This window comes from Sminthopsis crassicaudata, chromosome 4, assembly GCF_048593235.1.
Source record: "Sminthopsis crassicaudata isolate SCR6 chromosome 4, ASM4859323v1, whole genome shotgun sequence".
Classification (NCBI taxonomy): Eukaryota; Metazoa; Chordata; class Mammalia; order Dasyuromorphia; family Dasyuridae; genus Sminthopsis; species Sminthopsis crassicaudata.
In genome coordinates, this window is record NC_133620.1 from 282,600,515 (window position 1) to 282,619,688 (window position 19,174).

At 34.2% G+C, this 19,174-nt stretch overlaps 1 protein-coding gene across 1 annotated transcript in view; it reads right to left on the reverse strand.

Annotated features, from left to right (window-relative positions):
* Positions 1-19,174, reverse strand: part of DNAH8 (dynein axonemal heavy chain 8) — a 408,086-nt gene that overhangs the window by 144,114 nt on the left and 244,798 nt on the right. The window contains exons 54-59 of the mRNA XM_074311023.1: positions 15,287-15,429; positions 13,648-13,782; positions 13,154-13,276; positions 11,990-12,203; positions 11,303-11,412; positions 8,832-8,995 (exon numbers count right to left, since the gene is read on the reverse strand). Of these exons, the coding sequence (XP_074167124.1) occupies positions 8,832-8,995; positions 11,303-11,412; positions 11,990-12,203; positions 13,154-13,276; positions 13,648-13,782; positions 15,287-15,429 (889 nt within the window). The remainder of the gene's footprint in view (positions 1-8,831; positions 8,996-11,302; positions 11,413-11,989; positions 12,204-13,153; positions 13,277-13,647; positions 13,783-15,286; positions 15,430-19,174) is intronic.

Here is a 19,174-nt window from a genome sequence, read left to right on the forward strand (position 1 = left end):
CCAACATCTCATACCATATACCAAGTTAAGGTCAAAATGGCTACAAGATTTAGGTATAAAGGGTTACACCATCAGCAAATTAAAAGAGCAAGGCATAGTTTACTTGCCAAATTTATGGGAAAGAATTTTATAACCAACAAGAAAAAAAGGACATTATGAAATGCAAAATAGTTAATATCGATTACATTAAATTAAAAAGATTTTGCACAAAGGCAGTCCAGCCAGGAAAGCAGAAAGATGGGAAACAATCTTAACAGCCAGTATTTCTAATAAAGACCTCATTTTGAAAATACAGAGAGAACTGTGTCAAATACTAAGAGAAGTGGAGCCTCTAGTAGAGTAAAGGCAGTAACTCACTGAATTTTCCTCCAAACTGCTTCAAATTCCTTTTAATAATGACTAAACAAATTTTAGAGCATCAGAACACATTTTAAAAGATTGAAGGCAACTTAGAAGGTCAACAGGAAAGATCTGGGGCACCAGGGTGGGAGCTCAGTGTATGTTACAACAGAGGCCATGCCAGTGCATCTCAAGGGTTGGGTCCAGCCCTGACACTAGCCAAGCAAGAACGGGCCTAAGGACCTTTGAATCAGTAACAGCACTGGAAGTTTTTAGACCTTTCCGCCCAAAGACACCAAAGACAACTTGGAAGGTCAGCAGGAAAGGTTTGAGTCTTGAGAAGGAAATCCTCTCCAGCAGAGGAGAGCCTTGGGAAGGAAACCAGCAAACCAGGAGTGGGTGTGGGTGGCAGTGGCAACAGCAGGGTTTGGAGACCTCAGTTCACAGGATGTTGCTTTATTACACTAGAATGTATAGTTACAGTGGAGCAGAGGCATTCCTCACAGCTCCAGGGTAGAAAAGAGTGCTTATGTTCTGGTCCTTAAAAGGATCTCTCAAAATATCTACACAAAAACCCTGTAGCTTGGGACATTATGCCCTCCATCCTAGAAAAGAGCTCTATGTTAACAAAGAATCAAAAGTTAAATAATAAGTTAGGAAAATGAGCAAACAACAGAAAAACATTCTGACTGTAGGAAATTACTATGGTGATAAAGAAGATCAAAACATATATTCAGAAGAAGATAAAGTCAAACCTCCTACAGCCTAAACCTCCACATACAAAATATAAGAATTGGTCTCAGGCCATGAAAGAGTTCAAAAGGGATTTTGAAAATCAAGTAAGAGAGAGAGGAAAAAGGAAAAATTGGGAAGAGAAATAAGAGTGATGCAAAAGGAAACACAAAAAGCTAATAAGAAGAATGTCTTAAAAAGCAAAATTGGCCAAATGGGATAGGAAGTACAAAAGCTCACTGAAAAAAAATTTTTTTCTTAAAAATTAGAATTGAGAAAATAGAAGCTCATAATGGCTTTATGAGAAATCAAGATACAATAAAACAAAATCAAAAGAATAAAAAAATAGAATACTGTCTAAAACATCTCATTGGAAAAACAACTGACTTAGAAAATAGATCCAGAAGAGATCATTTAAACATTATTGATCTTCCTCAAAACCATGATCAAAAAAAGGCTAGACATAATCTTTTCAAGAAATTATCAAGGGAAATGGTCCTAATATTCTAGAACCACAGGAAAAAATAGAAATTAAAAGAAAGAAATCCCAAATTGAAAACTCCCAGGAATATTCTGGCCAAATTCCAAAATTTCCAGGTCAAGGAGAAAATATTGCAAACATCCAGAAAAAAAAAAAAATCAAATATAGTGGAGCCAAGGTCAAAATAAAACAAAATTTAGCAGCTTCTAACTTAAAGGATTGGAAAGTTTAGAGTATGATATTCTAGAGAGCAATGGAACTAGGATTACAACTAAGAATCACCTATCAGACAAAATTTAGTATAATTCTTCAGGGGAAAAGGTAGAAATTCACTGAAATTGAGGATTTTCAAGCATTCATGATGAAAACAGTACTGAATAGAAAATCTGATTTTCAAATACAAGATTCAGGAGAAGCTTACAGAGGTCATTGCAAAAGGGAAATCAAAAGGAACTTAATAAGATTAATCTTTTTACATTCCTATATGAGAAGATGATACTTGTAATTCATAAGAACTCAGTAATTATTAGGTTAGAAGAAATATATATAGACAGAGGGCACAGGTATAAGTTGAAATGTAGGGATGATGTCTGATCTAAAACTGTAGACTCTTGAGTTAATGCACTGAAGTCAGAACAATCGAGCACTTAAGGCTAACTACCGATTGGACAATATTCTATAAGAATATGCTTGGAAAACGGCCCTTCCCACTATCCTGTGCTGGCCCAATCATGTGGTGTATTCAGAGAATTGTAGGAGGGACTAGGGGGTGGAGTAAGACTAGCCAGGGTCACTTCTGAGCAGGAGACAAAGAGATGAGGTCGCAGAGATCCTACACGGCCATTCCCTTCACTTCTATTGCTAAAGACCAAGAATAAAGACTAAGGACTTTTGCTTATCCTGACTCCGGCTGATTCTAAGGTATCCAAGGTCATCACATTTGGCACCCAACAAGAGGCCAAGGACCCTAATTTCACTGAAGAAGCCCTTCAGGGACCAGGAAATAGGGAGAGTATTTTAATAGGCAAACAGGGAACTTACTTTGTTAAGGGATAAACTAGTAACCTTTTCTAGTTGAAATGGGGCAGATATTAGGAAAAGATTCTCCCCCACCTCTACCCCCACTCCCACCTCCACCCCAAAGGAGATCTACAGGAAGCATACTAAGACTGATAAAGAGACAGGGTTTCATTTATGACTTGGGAGTAGATTGATGGATTCGTGGATACATTAGAACGTATGTCCCCTTGGTTCTTCAATGAAGAAGATATAGGGGCAGATAATTGGAAACTAGTAGGAGATCAATTATGTGAATATTATAATGATAATGGTTCTGATTCAATTTCCAAAGAAACACTCTATATATATACAACGTAATACAATTGGCCTTATAGAATCCTGCAAGTTATACAAAAAAGAAAAATTTTAACAGCAGCCAGATGAGGAAGTGTGAGGAAAAAGAGGAAGACAATGAACAGATTAATAGCAATATCACTAGAGGGCATGTGGAGTTAAGTGAGGATGAAGGGAGTGATAAAGAGTGTGGTGAGGGGTGTGGTAAAGGGCTCTGACCAGGTAGCTTCAACCCCGCCTAAACCAGAACTGGTTTTTGACACGCCCCTATCAACTTCACTTTCCAGGATGGAGGGAGGAGGAGGAGTGGGATGGGCAGTGATAGAGGCAGCACCTCTTCCCCACCCCCCCAGCAATCACCCCCTCCTATGACTAGATTGCAAATGGCTCTACTTCAAGTCACAGGAGGAGGAAAGGATTTAGCTGATTTGAAAATCAGCATATATCTGGTGATTTAGCACTTTAACCCTTTAGGTCAAGAAAGTAGAAGATACACTCCTTTTGATATAGAAATCCTCAAAGACCAGAAAAAGGCTTGCACTTTTTATGGGGTTACATCAGCTTATGTCAATATGTTATTACAGAATTTGGTTTATGAAATCTTAACCCCTGGGGATTGGAAATCTATAGCAAGGACATGCTTAGAACCTGGACAAAACTTGTTGTGAATATAGTAAGCTCTGTAGAATACAAGCCCAACAAAACAGTCATAGTGGAGTTAATCCTTCAATCACCTATGACTGACTAACAGGTGTAGGTTCTTATGCAGACATTTCAGTACAGATTAATTACCCTATAGCAGCATATGAGCAAATTGCTGTTGCTGCTATCAAAACACAGGCTTTTCTACCTGGTAAAAATGACAAGGGAGAGGCCATCACAAAAATTGAACAAGGGCCAAATGAACCCTTTGCTGATTTTATGGGACATCTGCAGACAGCTGGCATATGAACTTGTTAGGTGTATGTGACTCATTATAAATCTTTTGGTCGTCTGTCTTTTATCCACGTGGTACCTTTTCAGGATTCACTTTTGCAGTGCCAACAGCAAAAGAGACAGCCTGAGTAGTCACTGAATTCCTTATACAAGCATTTGCAATTAAGGGTGTTCCACAAGCAATAAAAACAGACAATGGACCTGCATATACTTCTAAATATTTTGCACACTTTTGTGCACAGTACAAGATTTTACACACCACTGGCACACCCTTCAATCCTCAAGGACAGGCAATAGTAGAGAGGAGAAACAAAGACATTAAGACGTTCCTCCAACAACAAAAGAAAGGGGGAGCCACAGGTAACCCTAGAGAACCTCTAAACCTAGCTCTTTATACTATTAACTTCTTGATTTTTGATAAAGATGCACAGGCTCCAGCAAACAGGTTTTATAACTCACCGGAAGGGCAGTGTTCAGTGTGAGCAACATCACTATCTTTAAATAATCGTCAGGTGATGTAGAGAGACCCAGAAAGTGATGAATGGAAGGGACCAGATAGGTTAACTGCTTGGGGGAGAGGGTTTGCTTGTATCTCCACAGATGGAGAAGGAATCAGATGGGTGCCAAGGAGCCATATTCACCTTGTCCATTGGAGAGAGACAGAGCAGACCCTTGAAACGAAGGAGAAGACCCAAGAAACATCGGGTGGTTCTGTGGCTGACTGTGCCCATCACTGAAAGAGCCTGGCAGTTATGGCATTTGACTCATGGACATCAAAAATTGTTGGACTTCAAAACCCTCAGGAATCATTGGATTGTCTGAGACATGATAAGACTGTAGTAAGACTTGAAAACCCTCAGGAATCACTGGATTTTCTGAGAAAAGATAAAAACTGTTGCAGGACTTCAAAATCTGCTGGAATCACTGGATTCCCTAACACATAAAAAGAATATTGCAGGACTTCAAAAACTTGCGGGGATCATTGGATTCCCTGGCATGTGAAGCAATGGGCAATAGATTGATTTTGGACTATCTCTTGGCTGCTGAAGAAGGCATCTGTGTGATTGGTTTTGGACTATCTCTTGGATGCTGAAGAAGGCATGTGTGTGATTGTTATTTACATACCCTCCTTCTAGGACTTCTGGAAAGAGAATAGAATATATAAGGGGAAATAGTTATCAATAGTAATTGTGGAAAAAAAATTTGAAATAAATTTGATGAAGGCCTCATTTCTCAAATGTATAGGGAACTGAGTCAAAATCATTAAAAATTATAAAAGCCATTCCCCAATTAATAAATGATCAAAAGATATGTACTATGCCCAACAGGCTATAAAATCACACATATCCTTTGACAGCACAATAGCACTATGAAGTATGATTTACCCAAAAGAGATTTAACAAAAAAAAAAAAAAAAGGAAAAGAATCCATATGTACAAAAATATTTATACAGCTTTTTTTTTTCAGAGAAAAGAATTAGAAAATGAGGGGATACCCATCAATTGGGGAATGGCTGATTAAACTATGGTATGTGATTCAGATAGAATATTATTGTTCTATGGGATATGATGAGCAAGATGTTCTCAAAAATTTCTAAGTCCTCCAGTGAGCTCAAGTAAAGTGAAATATACTCTACACAAAGTAATAGGAATGTTGTAGATTGATTGGCTGTGAATGACTCTGTTATTCTCACCAGTACAATGATCCCAGGCTACTCTGAAGGGCTTATGATGAAAAAATGTTATACATAGCCAGAGAAAAAAACTGATTGAGCATATTTTTAAGCATATTTTTTAACAAAATATTTTTCTTGAGGGTTATTTTTTGGTGGTGGTGGGGAAATCTATGTTTTCTTTCACAACATTACTTTTACAGAAATGGTTTCCATAACTTTGTATATGTGCCTTCTCAAAGGGGGGAGGATAGAAAGGGAGCGAGAATCTGGAACTCAAAAGTTTTAAAAACAAATATAAAATTTGTTTTACATATAACTGGGGAAAATAAAAAATATTAAATAAATTTTAAAAATATATTCTTTCATGTAATTGCATTAACTTTCTAGCTTTGTGTCATCTGAAAATTTTAATAGCATCCCTTCTATGCCTTCATTCAGTGGCTATTTACAATATTTTATAAACATTTTTAAAATGTTAAAATAGGACAGACTCAAGGACAGTGTCTTGTGGGGCTCTCTCAGAGACTTTTCTTAAGATTTATATTTTATGCAAATTAAAAGAACTCTGAGATATCATGTCACACCTCTTAAATTGGCTAAGATGACAGGACAACATAATAATAAATGTTGGAGGGGATGTGGGAAAACCAGAACATTAATGCATTGCTAGAGAAGTTGTGAAATGATCCAACTGATTATTCTGGAGAATGATTTGTAGCTATGCTCAAAGGGCTATAAAACTGCAAACACTTTGATCCACTAGTCTTACTTACTTACTTACTTACTTACTGGGTCTGTATTACAAAGAGATAATTAAATAAAGGAAAAAGACCCATATGGACAAAAATGTTTGTAGCAGTTCTTTTTGTAGTGGCAAGGAAATGGAAACTGAATGTATGCCCATCAATTGGGGAATAGCTGAATAAGTTATGGTATATGAAGGTAATGGAATGTTATTGTTCTATAAAAAAATGATGAGCAGAATGATTCAGAAAAGCCTGGAAAGAGTTACATAAAATGATGTTGAATGAAATGAGCAGAACCAGGAGAATATTATATGCAGTAAGAACTAGATTATGTGATTATCAATTGTGATGGACTTGGCTCTTCTCAATAACATGGTGATTCAAGGCAATTCCAATATATTTGGGATAGAGGATTTCATCTGTATCCATAGAGAGAACTATGGAGACTGAATATAGATCAAAGCATTGTATTTTCACCTTTTTGTTTGCTTTTTTTTCTTGTGTTTTTTTTTTTCTTTGGGTTTGATTTTTCTTGCACAACATGACAAATGTGGAAATATGTTTAAAATGATTGCATATATTTAATCTATATCAGATTGTTTCCTCTCTTGGGGAAGGAGAAAGTAAGGGAAAGAGGGAGGAAAATTTAGAACACAATGTCTTCAAAATGAATGTTGAAAATTATCTTTACATGTATTTGGAAAAAAGAAAATATTGACAAAAAGATTTATATTTCCTAACTTTAAGATAAAAAATAATCTAGTAACTAAAAAAACTAAAAGAAGTATTTGAGGGCAATGATAAGGTAGCTGACCCTCCGAGGTAATGTTGTTTTGCACTTTATTATGCTTGTTTCTGTTATGTGCCTTTAATATATATAAGCCTTTAATCTCAGGTAATGATAGAACATCTAGAGTCCTGGATGTAGAAATAAGTATCTGTTGTTAAGGAGCAAGGTAAAACAAGATGGGCAGATCTCAGTAATTTGTCACAATTAAATAGCCATAACAGCTAAGAGAACTATTGTTGCTATCTCTTCTCTACTCCTTGGAAAAAAAAAAAGAAAAAAAAGAAAAAAAAAAAAGGTAAAGAACAATGGGGAAGGGCAGTAGGGAGGATAAAAGGGTAATTACATTGATCTGCTCAAATTAGCATTTCTACCAATAATCAGACTATCTAGCAATAAATAAGCGCTTAATATGTTTCAGGCATTGTAGTGAAGATTTTTTTTAAAAAAAGACAATAGTTTCTTTCCCCAAGGAGCTTATATTCAAAGAAGGGAGAAAATAGGTACATAAATTGCTACTTACAAGACAGAATGCAGATTGGAAGATAGCCTTAGAGAGAGTGCGCATTGGCAGCTGGTTGTGGGGAGAGGGGACAAAGGCCTCCTGAACAAAGTGTCCACTGAACTAGTCTTGAAAGAAGCTGGGCATTCCAAGAGGAAATGAGGAAGGAGAGCATTCCAGGCACACAGGATGGTCAGAGAAAAGGCAGAAAAAGTGTTATATAGGATGATCATCAAGTTGGCTAGTATGGTTGGATTACAGAGTTTGTAAGAAGTGCAGTGTGTAAGAATGGAAACACAGAAAGAGGCCAAATTGTAAAAAGCTTTAAATGGCAAAAAGAGGTAGAAGTAAAAGGGAGTTATTTAGAAAATATTAAGTAGGAAAGTGAGGTAACATGATCAAATTTTCACTTTAGGAAAATGACAGCAACTATGTGGTCTAGAAAGGAATGAGGATACTTGAAACAATGAATCCAATGAGAATGCTATGCTGCCATAAGGCAAAGATGATGTGATGATGGCCTGAAATAGGGTGGTGCCTGTGTAAATGTAAAGAAGGGGATGTACCACTTACTCAGAGCTGAATGGAGCAGGCTTAAACTGACTCATAAAAATCAATTGTTAAATGTTCAGTATGAGCATTTACATATCAGAAATTGACATACTACTAATTAGGGTTTGATTTATTGCTTTATGGAATATCTAAATTTTATATGCAACTTAAAAGAATGATGTGCACACATTCAACATTTACCATCATACTCTTCTAGGCATCATATTAGGTGTTAGAAAGAAAGAAAGAAAAAAATATATATATAAGCTGATTTCCACCCTCTAGGAGAAAATATAAGCTCTGGAGCCTTGCATTTGTAATCTCTGGATAATCAGAAAGAATGACGGAATTCTTGCAAGGATGACTATGGAGGAAACAAGAAAGAGGATTTAAAGAGTTAGAGATCAATTCTCAAAAAGGAAGGATAAAGTATAAAAGAAAAAAATATTATTTCACATGGGAGATTTTTATCAAATCTTTTGAGGAAATCTATACATTGCACTATCCAGTAATGAACAGCTAGAAAAAAAATAATAGAAATCCAATCAAATCAGCTATTAGTAAAGTATACTTTTTTGAATAGAACTATAGATGGAGGATGATGTCAATGCTGTTAGTTACCATTTACAAATAAAAATACTTCCTCATTTTAATTTGAGTAGATTTACCAATAATGTTTTACCAGTATACAAATATCCTATGAGCTTCACAAGAAATTATTAAAGTACCTATCAGCAATTACTCTGTTGCATTCATGTTTGAAAAGTGATAGGAGAATACTGAGTGAGTCACATTCTTCTGCTTTTATAGTTAACATTCCTTGCCAAATTCTGGAGAGATCTCGAAGATTGAAGATATAATGAAATTTTGATGGAGTTGGAAGCATTTTTACCTAAAGAAAAAAAAAATATATATATATATATCCAGTGTTCAAAACATTTATATGATAAAAAATAAGAATGATCTCTAGCATACTATTCTAAAGATATGAGATTAATTTCCATCTGCTTTAAGTTTCCTCATCTATAAAATGGAGATCATAATAAAATTTACCTCTCAGGATCACTGTGAAAATAAAATGAGCTACTTGTAAAGCACATTTCAAGCTTTAAAGTGCTATGTAAATGCTAACTAATATTATTGTTGCTGTTAAAGTAGTCATGCTTTGTCCAATATTTTCAAAAAAACTGACAAAAGGATTCCAAACTAAAACTTTTAAAATATATCCCAAAGTAGAGTATTATTAAGAGTGTGAGATATCTTAAAGATACATAGCTATACACCTGTAGTTATATCTATACCATTTTTGTTCCCTCGAAAACAAATTCCAAAGTCATAGATCTTCCTATCCTGTATGTTGAAAGTGGATTAGGAGAGTATGATTCCATTTTGTGCTCTATTTAGTACTGTTTACATATATTGTTTTCTTTTTCTATATTGCACTGAATATACTGAATTCATTCAGTACTATCCTTTCCTTTATGGAAAAATTCATAGAATTTTGAGCAGTTTAAGGAATTCACTCTCTTTTCTTTATCCTATCTATGAAGGCAAGAAATAGAAGCAGCTTAACAAATTTTATTTAATGTTGACAAAGAAGAAACTGATTTCTCTGCTCGGTTATGAATCACTATGCAGGCCTTTGCAACCGTTTAAGCATTCTTTTTCTTTCACTAAAAATTTCACTTTTTTTTTTTTAACCCTCCTCATTCTTACCCAAACTCCACGAATCTTTTGGCTCAGGGGGAGAGACTAGAAATATGTCATCTGTGGAACAGACACACACATCAATCATCTACAAATAGGATGTGTTACACTCTTATGTGATAAATTGTAGTATATTTAATCTATCTGTACTGGCAATACTGGCTTATAGGGACCAGAAAAAATCCTGAAATTTATTGCAAGATATGCATGGTGTCTCTCTGTAAAGGCAGAAACATAAAAGGTGTAGATTAAGACATATGACTATATAGCAATGAACTAGATTAATTCATATTATCTGCACCTTTCTTGGAAAACACAAGTATCTAGACTGACATGTGAGTTTAATGTTTGATTTGGAGTTCATAAGAGCTGAAGAACTGAAATAGTATCTTTACTTCAGGGAATAATATATGAGCTAATAATTCTATTTGATAAAAATAGAACATAAAATATTATTAAATTTAAGTTTTAATATTATAATTGTAAGATATGGGTTTTTTGGTTAGGGAAATAAAGTTATAAACACACAATATCATAAATGAGAGATCTGAATGAGAGATAGATTGCATGTGTAATCAGTTTTATTTTATTTAATCACAGGTAGTATTTTAAGTCCTATCAATCTGAAGTCTTTACAGGTATAATTTTATTATGTACAGAATTAATGACATTAAAATTTAAGTGGTAGGAAATGGGCTTTACATAACATTGATTGGCAATATTATCTTATTTAGGAAAACATTTTTGGTAAAATTATTTGGGGATAAAGCAAGTGATCAATGAGTGTTGATAAGTGGACATGAAATTCTTATTGATAGAAAACAGGGCAATTATCTTTCAAAAATAGTAGACTATGGTATTCCATGATCATTTGAGGATATAATCACTATGAATGTAGAATTGCAGAATTAAGTTTTTAAACCATGAAATGACTATTGTGCTTTTAAACAGTACTAATAGGTTTATTAGAAATGTTTAAGGATGGATAATTTATAAATTCTTGCTATTTTGTTTAGATTTGAAAAAAAAACTTTTAGGTTTATGTCATAGAACAGCTAGAAATAAAATTTCAACAGTATTGTGAGGAATATAAATCTAGACATTATAAAGCCAGTTGCCTTTACACAATTTTAACTCAATCTATACTTTTTTGTCTTTTTATGAAATGGTTCCATTAAGTCATCCAGTTTACACTTATTTATGGTGTTTGGACAGTATTATAAGAAGAGTTGGATAACTGAGATTGTCTAATGCTCCTAACTTTAGAAAAGACAGACAATAGCTCCTATTTGTTCACTTCATCATAAAATATTTTTAAGCAATTCCTTTCATAGTAAAGAATTTCACCTGTAGATATTGAAAGGATAATTTGTCCTTAATAGCTGATTCCTGGTCAAGCAGTTTACACTCAGGGAATTTATATCTTCCTATAAGAAGAAAATTAGGCTGATTTGTTAGATAAAATATTTTGATCTATAATATTCTTTTGTACCTTAGTCCATTGCCAGAGTATTCTACCAGCTGAAACTAATTTCATTATAATTTCATTTACTTCCATCTTGAAGCGTCTACAAGTATCAAAATAGCCACACCCAATTACTCCTGAAAATAGAAAAAAAAATTAGGAACATAAATTTAATTACACAGCTTATTTTTAATCATAAAAAATAAATCATAACACATATTTACATGTTTTTCTAGCAGTAATTGAGGTAATTAATCTTTAGAAACCAAATAACAATCAAATAATATTATAACTATGAGCTATGAGCAAAGAAAGCAGATGTTGAAGAAGTTTTTTTTTTTTTTTTTTTTTTTTAATGCTCTTGCCTTGATTGCCTTCATTTAAAATCATCAGAGTGTTTTGATGAGTCTTCCTGACTTCAGGTCCAGCACTCTATCCACTATACCACCTAGTTGCCCCAGTACCAACTATACCAATATAGTAAACTACACTCTCTAAAAACTCATTAAATCCGGGGAATAATGGATATCACTGATAATCAAAGAGATAATACACGATTGGGGTCTCATGATCTGGAGCACAAGAAATCCCAATACCTCCAAATTCCAAAAGGGAAGAGAAAAGCTACTCTAAGCTTGGTAGTTCAAATGGGGTTAAGGAGAACAGATCCAGATTATGTATTACATAAATAATTTGAAAGAGAGGAAAATATACCAAATATTTTGTCTATTGATGCATTTGATGGCAATGTGCAATTAAACACAGTAAACTGCCTTTTCAAACGTTGTGGAATATCATTTCGACCCCCTCCTGGATGTATCATTGCTGCTATTATCTGCACATCAAGAATTGTAGTGAAGTCTCCAGGTTTATCCAAGCTATACATTCCTTCCATTTCCATCATCTGTCTTACAATCTCATTAGTTACCTGAAAATTTATCAAAACAAATTTTTATTATCACCTCAGGATGATGTTCAATTCAATTCCACAAGCATTAAGTGCCTACTACCCAAAAGACACCATTCTAAAAACTAAGGATTCAAAAGCAAAAGGGAAACAAAACTTGCCTTCAAGAAATTGACAAGTGTATCAGAGTGACACAATGTACATGAGTAGAATATAGGGAAAAGTGAGGAGGAAAAAAGCATTTAACCAAGGAGATTTGGGAAGGTATGACAGATAAGACAGTCTCTGAGTCTTAGAGGAAAACAAGCATGCTTGGAGACAGAGGAAAAAAGGGTACATTTCAAGCAGAAGGAAGTGGTTGTGGAGATGTGTAAAACTGGTAGGTGAAGGGCCATAATTGGCAATAACTAAGTACAATTTGGTTGAAACATGCTTTCACAAGAGAATAGCATGGAATAAGTATGGAAAAGTAAACAGGAGTCAGATTTGGCACAGCTTTAAATGCCAGTATAAGGAAGTAAATCAAACCATTAGCAAGATTATTTTGAATGGAGGATCATAGAGGAGGAAAAACTAGAAGTAGAGAGGCCAATTAGAAGGCTATTATGATAGTTCTAGTGAAAGGTGACAGTAGCCTAAGTTAATTCTAACGTTCACTGAATTGGCACAGAAAGTACACATTCTTCAAAGAACCCATGAGAAAAAAAATAAGCCAAAACATTCAGTGCATATATCTTGGTTCAAATTGGGACTTCTGATACAAAAACGATACTAGGAGGAGCATATGAACATTTTTAGGACAAGGGAGAAGGAGACAGCTCTTTTAAGATAACAACAGAACATATAATAATATAGGGTAAGTGTTAAGGTAGTATCCTAGTTTGAATATTTCTAATTTGTGGGTTATTTTGTTTGGCACAGAATTTAAAAAAAAACAGTTTGTGTGTACATACATAATATTTTACTTATACCTGGTCTCCCCATTCATTAATTATTGGCATATTAATATCATCAATAAATACAGTCATTTTTCTTCCTCCTGGTGGTCCATATGTGCTTCCCATTCGCTTATCCACATAACTTTCAATTGTTCTCTAAATAAAAGTAAATAATTTGCTTTAGGTTTTGTTATTTATTTTTTAAAAGATTAGTATTATTGTTTATATATTGTTAAGCCTAGTTAAATTTGTATATGTAGACTATTCATATATAGTAATCCAAGAAAAATGCATTAATTATTAGAATATTAACCACTGACAGGCTAAACTGGAAAGAGTTTTTCTAAGCCCCAGGTCTTAAAAACATATTTATTATTTTTGGAGGATCATGAAGTATATCTATTGGAGCTAAAATGGAAAAAGATATAAAGTCTCTTATCTGATCTAATGTAATTATTATGTTAAAATATTTTAAATATTAATAACCATACAAATCTATAACAATCTACTAACAATATGGGTTTTACCTGAAACATCATTGGTTCTGTGGCAGATGAAAAATTCAGGGACTTAGATAAATGTACTTCAGGGTCATACTTTTTCATATAAGCTTTAATCATGACAGTTTTTGCTGTTCCCTGCTCTCCTATGAGCAAAACTGCCTGTAATCACAGAGGGAGAGATGAAGAGTATTTGAAAATTTTGCATTTATTAGAATCCTTTGGTGGCTTCACTGTTTTGCCTACCAACATATTACCCTTTTCAATCACATTCCAATCTCAGTATCTTTTACTTGACTTCTATAGTCTCTCATTTTCCTTTCTATTTTCACAGCCACTGGCCCACACGATATCCCATTTTTCCCTAACACCATAAATATTTGTGTGTGTATGTACGTGTATATATATATATACATATATATATCTTTATATATACATATATATATACATATATACATACACACATTATGCACACACATATGACTAAGTGCCAATGGATTTAAGTCTAATATCTTTGCATATATTATGAGGGATTTGTGCCACTGGATACAGATTAGTTTAAGGATAGCAGTGCTTTACTTTCTTACTTTCCACCCACACCTCCAAATGTGACTGAAAGTTCTCCAACAATTTCCAAACTTGACTCACACTATTACCAATTCCCTTCCTTTTCTGACTAACATTTTCTCCTTACCTAATTATTTACAAATGGGAGTTCCTCGAGGGTAGGAATCATTTGTGCTTTTCTTTATATCCCTAGCACTTAGCACAGTGCTCAGAACATAGTACTTAATGCTTACTGACTGAGCAGTAGCTTATTGAAACAGCCTACTTGTCACTCCCCCTCCAATCCATCTTACTAATACCCAAGTAATTTTTCTTAAATATAGAGACTATCATTGACTGCCCTATATAATCAGCTCTGTGTGTTTACCTATCTATTTATTGTGTCTAGGATAAAATAGAAAATCTTCTGTCTAGTTTTTAAAGCTTTATACTACTTGGCCTCAAACTGTTTCCAGAGTCACCATAAACCAAACTCTTCTTTCCCACACATCTCTTTTTTCTATAGCCAGACATACTCCAGGATTTATTCTGTTGTTCCTTTCACTCAATAAGGAACCTCTCTTCCTTTAAAAAACAAACTCAGGCAACCCTTTCTACACTATGTTAGTTCCTAAGGCACAACTGATAGTGCCTTCTCTTCTAAATGATCTTGTTTTTAAATACATGGTATATTTGTTCACTTTGTACTGCATCTATATTGATATCTTTGTCTCCTCCATTATAACATTAGCTCCTTACAATTTATACAATTCCTGGCATATAGTTAAGTGCTTAATAAATACCTTGACTAAACAACTTTTTAAAAGGGATTGTTTCATTCTCTCTACTTACAATTCCAGAACCTGATATCAACCTCTCACTTAGTATACATTTAACAATTGACTGGTGAGTTAACATAGTAAACATATATTTGAATATGAACATGTGACATAAATGTGGGGGATCAATCTATATCTGTGTTTGAATGAGCTCATTTATGTAGGTAGATGTTTTGTGTGAGTGCCCATGTTTGTAACTGTGCATACGTTTGTACCCGAATTCTCTGGGAAGGAGTAGCTAGCTATGTGGTTCATAACTAAGAAATTACATATAGACTTACTTTGTGTTGCTTTGCTATTGTTTCTATCAAAAAATTGCTTCTAACGTTGTCAACATTTGGAACTAAAATTGATGAATATTCTGGAATACTGTCAGTTGGATAAATATATGGTTCAACCTTTTTGTTCCAATGTTCCCATTCACCTATAAAAATGTAGATAATTTTGGGTGTAAAACTATGGCAAGTAAATTAGAAGGAAAGTATCAAATTTAAAACATTTGTCAAAACATATGCAAGTATATGAAAAATCAAATGTATTACATAATCCCATGTTCCCAATAGATTATAAACTCTCTTAAAACCCTTGATCATCTTTGTACCTCATTCAGCATCTAAAATAGCACTTTGCATTTATAGGAGACACAAAATAAGTGCTTAACTGAATAGTAGTCCTTAGTAAGTGCAATTTTAAAAATAAGTTTGTAAAGATATTTTCCTTCAAAATCCTATCCTAATGTAAAAGTATGAATAGCTAAAGAATTAAAAGTAATGTTTATTCTTACAGTCTGAGAAAATGGAAATAAATCACTAATACAAATGAGAACGTGTAATGTTTTTTGAAAAAAAAAAATTTACCCATGAGGAGGATTCTGGGAAGATGATGGAGCAGGTTGGTAAATTATATAAATTGCAAATATAAATAAGAATAGGTAATTTTTTTTTAATTTTCCCATGAGCTTTCTGGGAAGATGATGGAGTAGGTTGGTATATTTCAAGCTCTCCAGATTTCCCCCACAAACAGAACAAATTTGTGCCTCAGTGTCAACAGAAACTGTGAAAAAAAAATCAAAAAGACTTGTGGCAGAACAGGGGTCTTACTGGTACAACCCAAGAAAATCTAAGACCTAAGGCCGGGATTAACCATATTTTGCAAACACCTCTGAGCTAGCTTCACAGAAAGACCAAGTGGGGGACCTTTGGGACTAGCTGGGTTTGACTGAAACCTCAGCAGAAACCACAGAAACTTTCACTTACGGAACTGCTTGTGGAGTTGGGGTCTGAATCTGGGAAGAACCTCTAGAAGGCCAGACCCACTTGTGCTGCAGAGACTTGGCCCTAAATGAGAAGGAACCAACACACAAGGAGTGCAAAAGCCCTAGAGCAGTGACCTGGCTGCAGGTATGCACATGAGTGGAGAGCTCTTGGTTTGGGGTTTCAGGTCAGAGAATAGAGCTGAAGTAAAGCTAAAGGCACCATCCCCCCATTCAATAATTAAAGGTGCTTATCCTAACGCTTCTTATTTTTAAAAAATGAACTCAAAAAGAAGAACCCAACCATAGAAACTTGCAATAGGAACAGAGAAAACCAGGATTTGAAGGATAATGAAGTAAAAAACAACTTCTGTCCCAAAGAATAATGTGAAATGGCACCCTGCCCAGAAAGAATTTATAGAAGAACTCAAAATAAAAATCAAAACATACGAGGAAAAACTAAAACATAAAAAATAAAAACCATCAAGAAAAATAAGATTATGAAAAAAAAGTTAATCAACTAGAAAAGGAAATACAGTCTCAAAGATGAAAATAATTCTAAGAAAGTTAGAATTAGGCAAGGGGACCAAGAAATAATAAAACAGAATATAAAGAATGAACAAAAATTGAACAGATTGTGAAATATTTTATAAGAAAAACAAAAGATCAAGAAGAAAAAAATATATGTATATAAGAATAATTAAATATATAAGAATAATTAAACTGCTTGGAAGTTGTAACAAAAAAAAAAAAAAAAGAACCTTGACAAGAAATATGCAAAAAATGCAAGAAATAATCCAAGAAAACTGTCTTGGAGTGATAGAACATGAGGGGAAACAGAAACAATCCACCAATCACCACCTCAAAGAGATCCTGTGGAAAACACATAGGAATATTATTGCCAAATTTTGAAATCAAACCGATATCAAAGAGAAAATTTTGCAAGAAACAAGAAAAAACAATTCAAAGATGCTAAAGCTAAAATTAGAATTGTGCAGGATTTATCAGCAAGTTCAATAAAAGACCGTAGGTCCTGAAATCATATCTACAACATTCAAATGAACTAGGTCTGTGACCAAAAATATCATATCCAGTAAAATTATTCATAATATTGTATGAGGAAAAATGGATATTAAATGAACTTGCGGATTTTCAGGATTTTTTATAAACCAAACCCAAACTTGATACAAAATTTAGCATATAAGAGCTAATATCAAAGATCAATTTCAAGGAACTTAACATAGACAAATTGTTTGGGTGTTGTTTTTTTTTTTAACATGTTAAATGTATTCCATATGTTTGAGATTGACATTAGCAATAGGACAGCTAGAAAGAAAGACTGGGGTAGAGTTAAAGTAAAAATAGTAATTATGTTGTACAAATGAGGTGCAGAGTAAGATTAGACACAGAGGCATTAGAGGGGAGATGGCGGCTTATAGTTCTGAAAACCACATGGGGAATGGGTTAAATAGCAACACTACATCATTACTCTGAAGGATATAGTACCCTACAAAATTTATAAAGAATAAAGTGTCGGGGGAGGAGTCATGAACAGGAAGTAAAGAGGCTTTGCCTGAGATCCCTGGAAGTGGTTTTCTGTGTACCAGCAAGGACCACCTTGTGAGCTGAAGTTCTGGTCGCATTGAGATCTGAATCCTCTACAGGAGGCGTCTCCTTCTCTGACTGGCTGTGTGTGTGACCTCATAGACCCTATGTAAGCTGTGGGGACTAGGAAGTAGGTCTCTTTGACAGGGAGTTCATCAGGAGTTCCCTAGGAGTCAGCAGGAAGTCAGCTAAGGGCAAGATGTGAACACATGAATAAAAGATCTTGAACCTGCACATAGCTGTTCTCTAGTGCTCTATCATAAACCATTGCTTCATGAAATGATGGCCAGAGATCTCTGAAGACCTCAGACAGAAGTAAGCTTGGTAAAATTGGTTTAAACACTGCGAAAGACAGTGACCAGAGATTTCTCTGAGAGCCTAGGAATTAGGAGAGGCTGGCAATAGTGAATGCATTAACAAGGGCATTCACAGTCAATTAAAAAAGGTACACAGTAGAGAACAAAATAATAATTTACAAGGAAGTAAAGATGAAATCCTGAATATAATTTCTTCTACACACACACACACACACACACACACACACACACACACACACACTTTTGTTGTTCTAGTATTTGAATCCTCCCTGCTGTTCTGCTGGGCACATGGCATTTTTCTCTTTTGGTTTTTTAAAAATTTTGTTTTGTATTCCTTTTCTTTTTCTTTTTTTTCTTATTTTTTTAATAAAATAAAATTTAAAAACAATTTACAAAAGGAATTTACAAAAAAAAAAAAAAAAAGAAAAATTCTATAGGTAGGCATTGAATCCACGATAGGCGTGACTTTGGCTTTCAGGCATATGCCAAATCTCAGTATTCAACTTTTGGTCCTCCTTTTATTCTTACTATCAGGATGCCAGGTCATCATACTAAGCCATCACGTATTGTAAATATATATGTTTATATATACACAGACATATTCATTGCATTCAAGGTCATCTGTTGGCATCCTGATCTATATCTGGCCACTGGACCCAAATGGCTCTGGAGGAGAAAGTGAGGCAGGCGATCTTGCCCAGCCCCCCCTTCACTTAAATCCAATTCACTTGCATGTCATGGTACCACCTTCCTGATGTCACAGTGGTCTTTGAAAATGAAAGATAAACAACAACTATATGTATATTATTATGTATTTTATACAGATGCAAATATATAAATATATTATATATATCGCTGTTTTTAATATATTATATGGTCTACTAAATTTATCAAATATGCATTAGATAAATGTATGCATTATATGTACAATACATGTATGATATATTTGATAAACGATATTAACATCATAGTGATCACTTCATTTCCAGGCATCT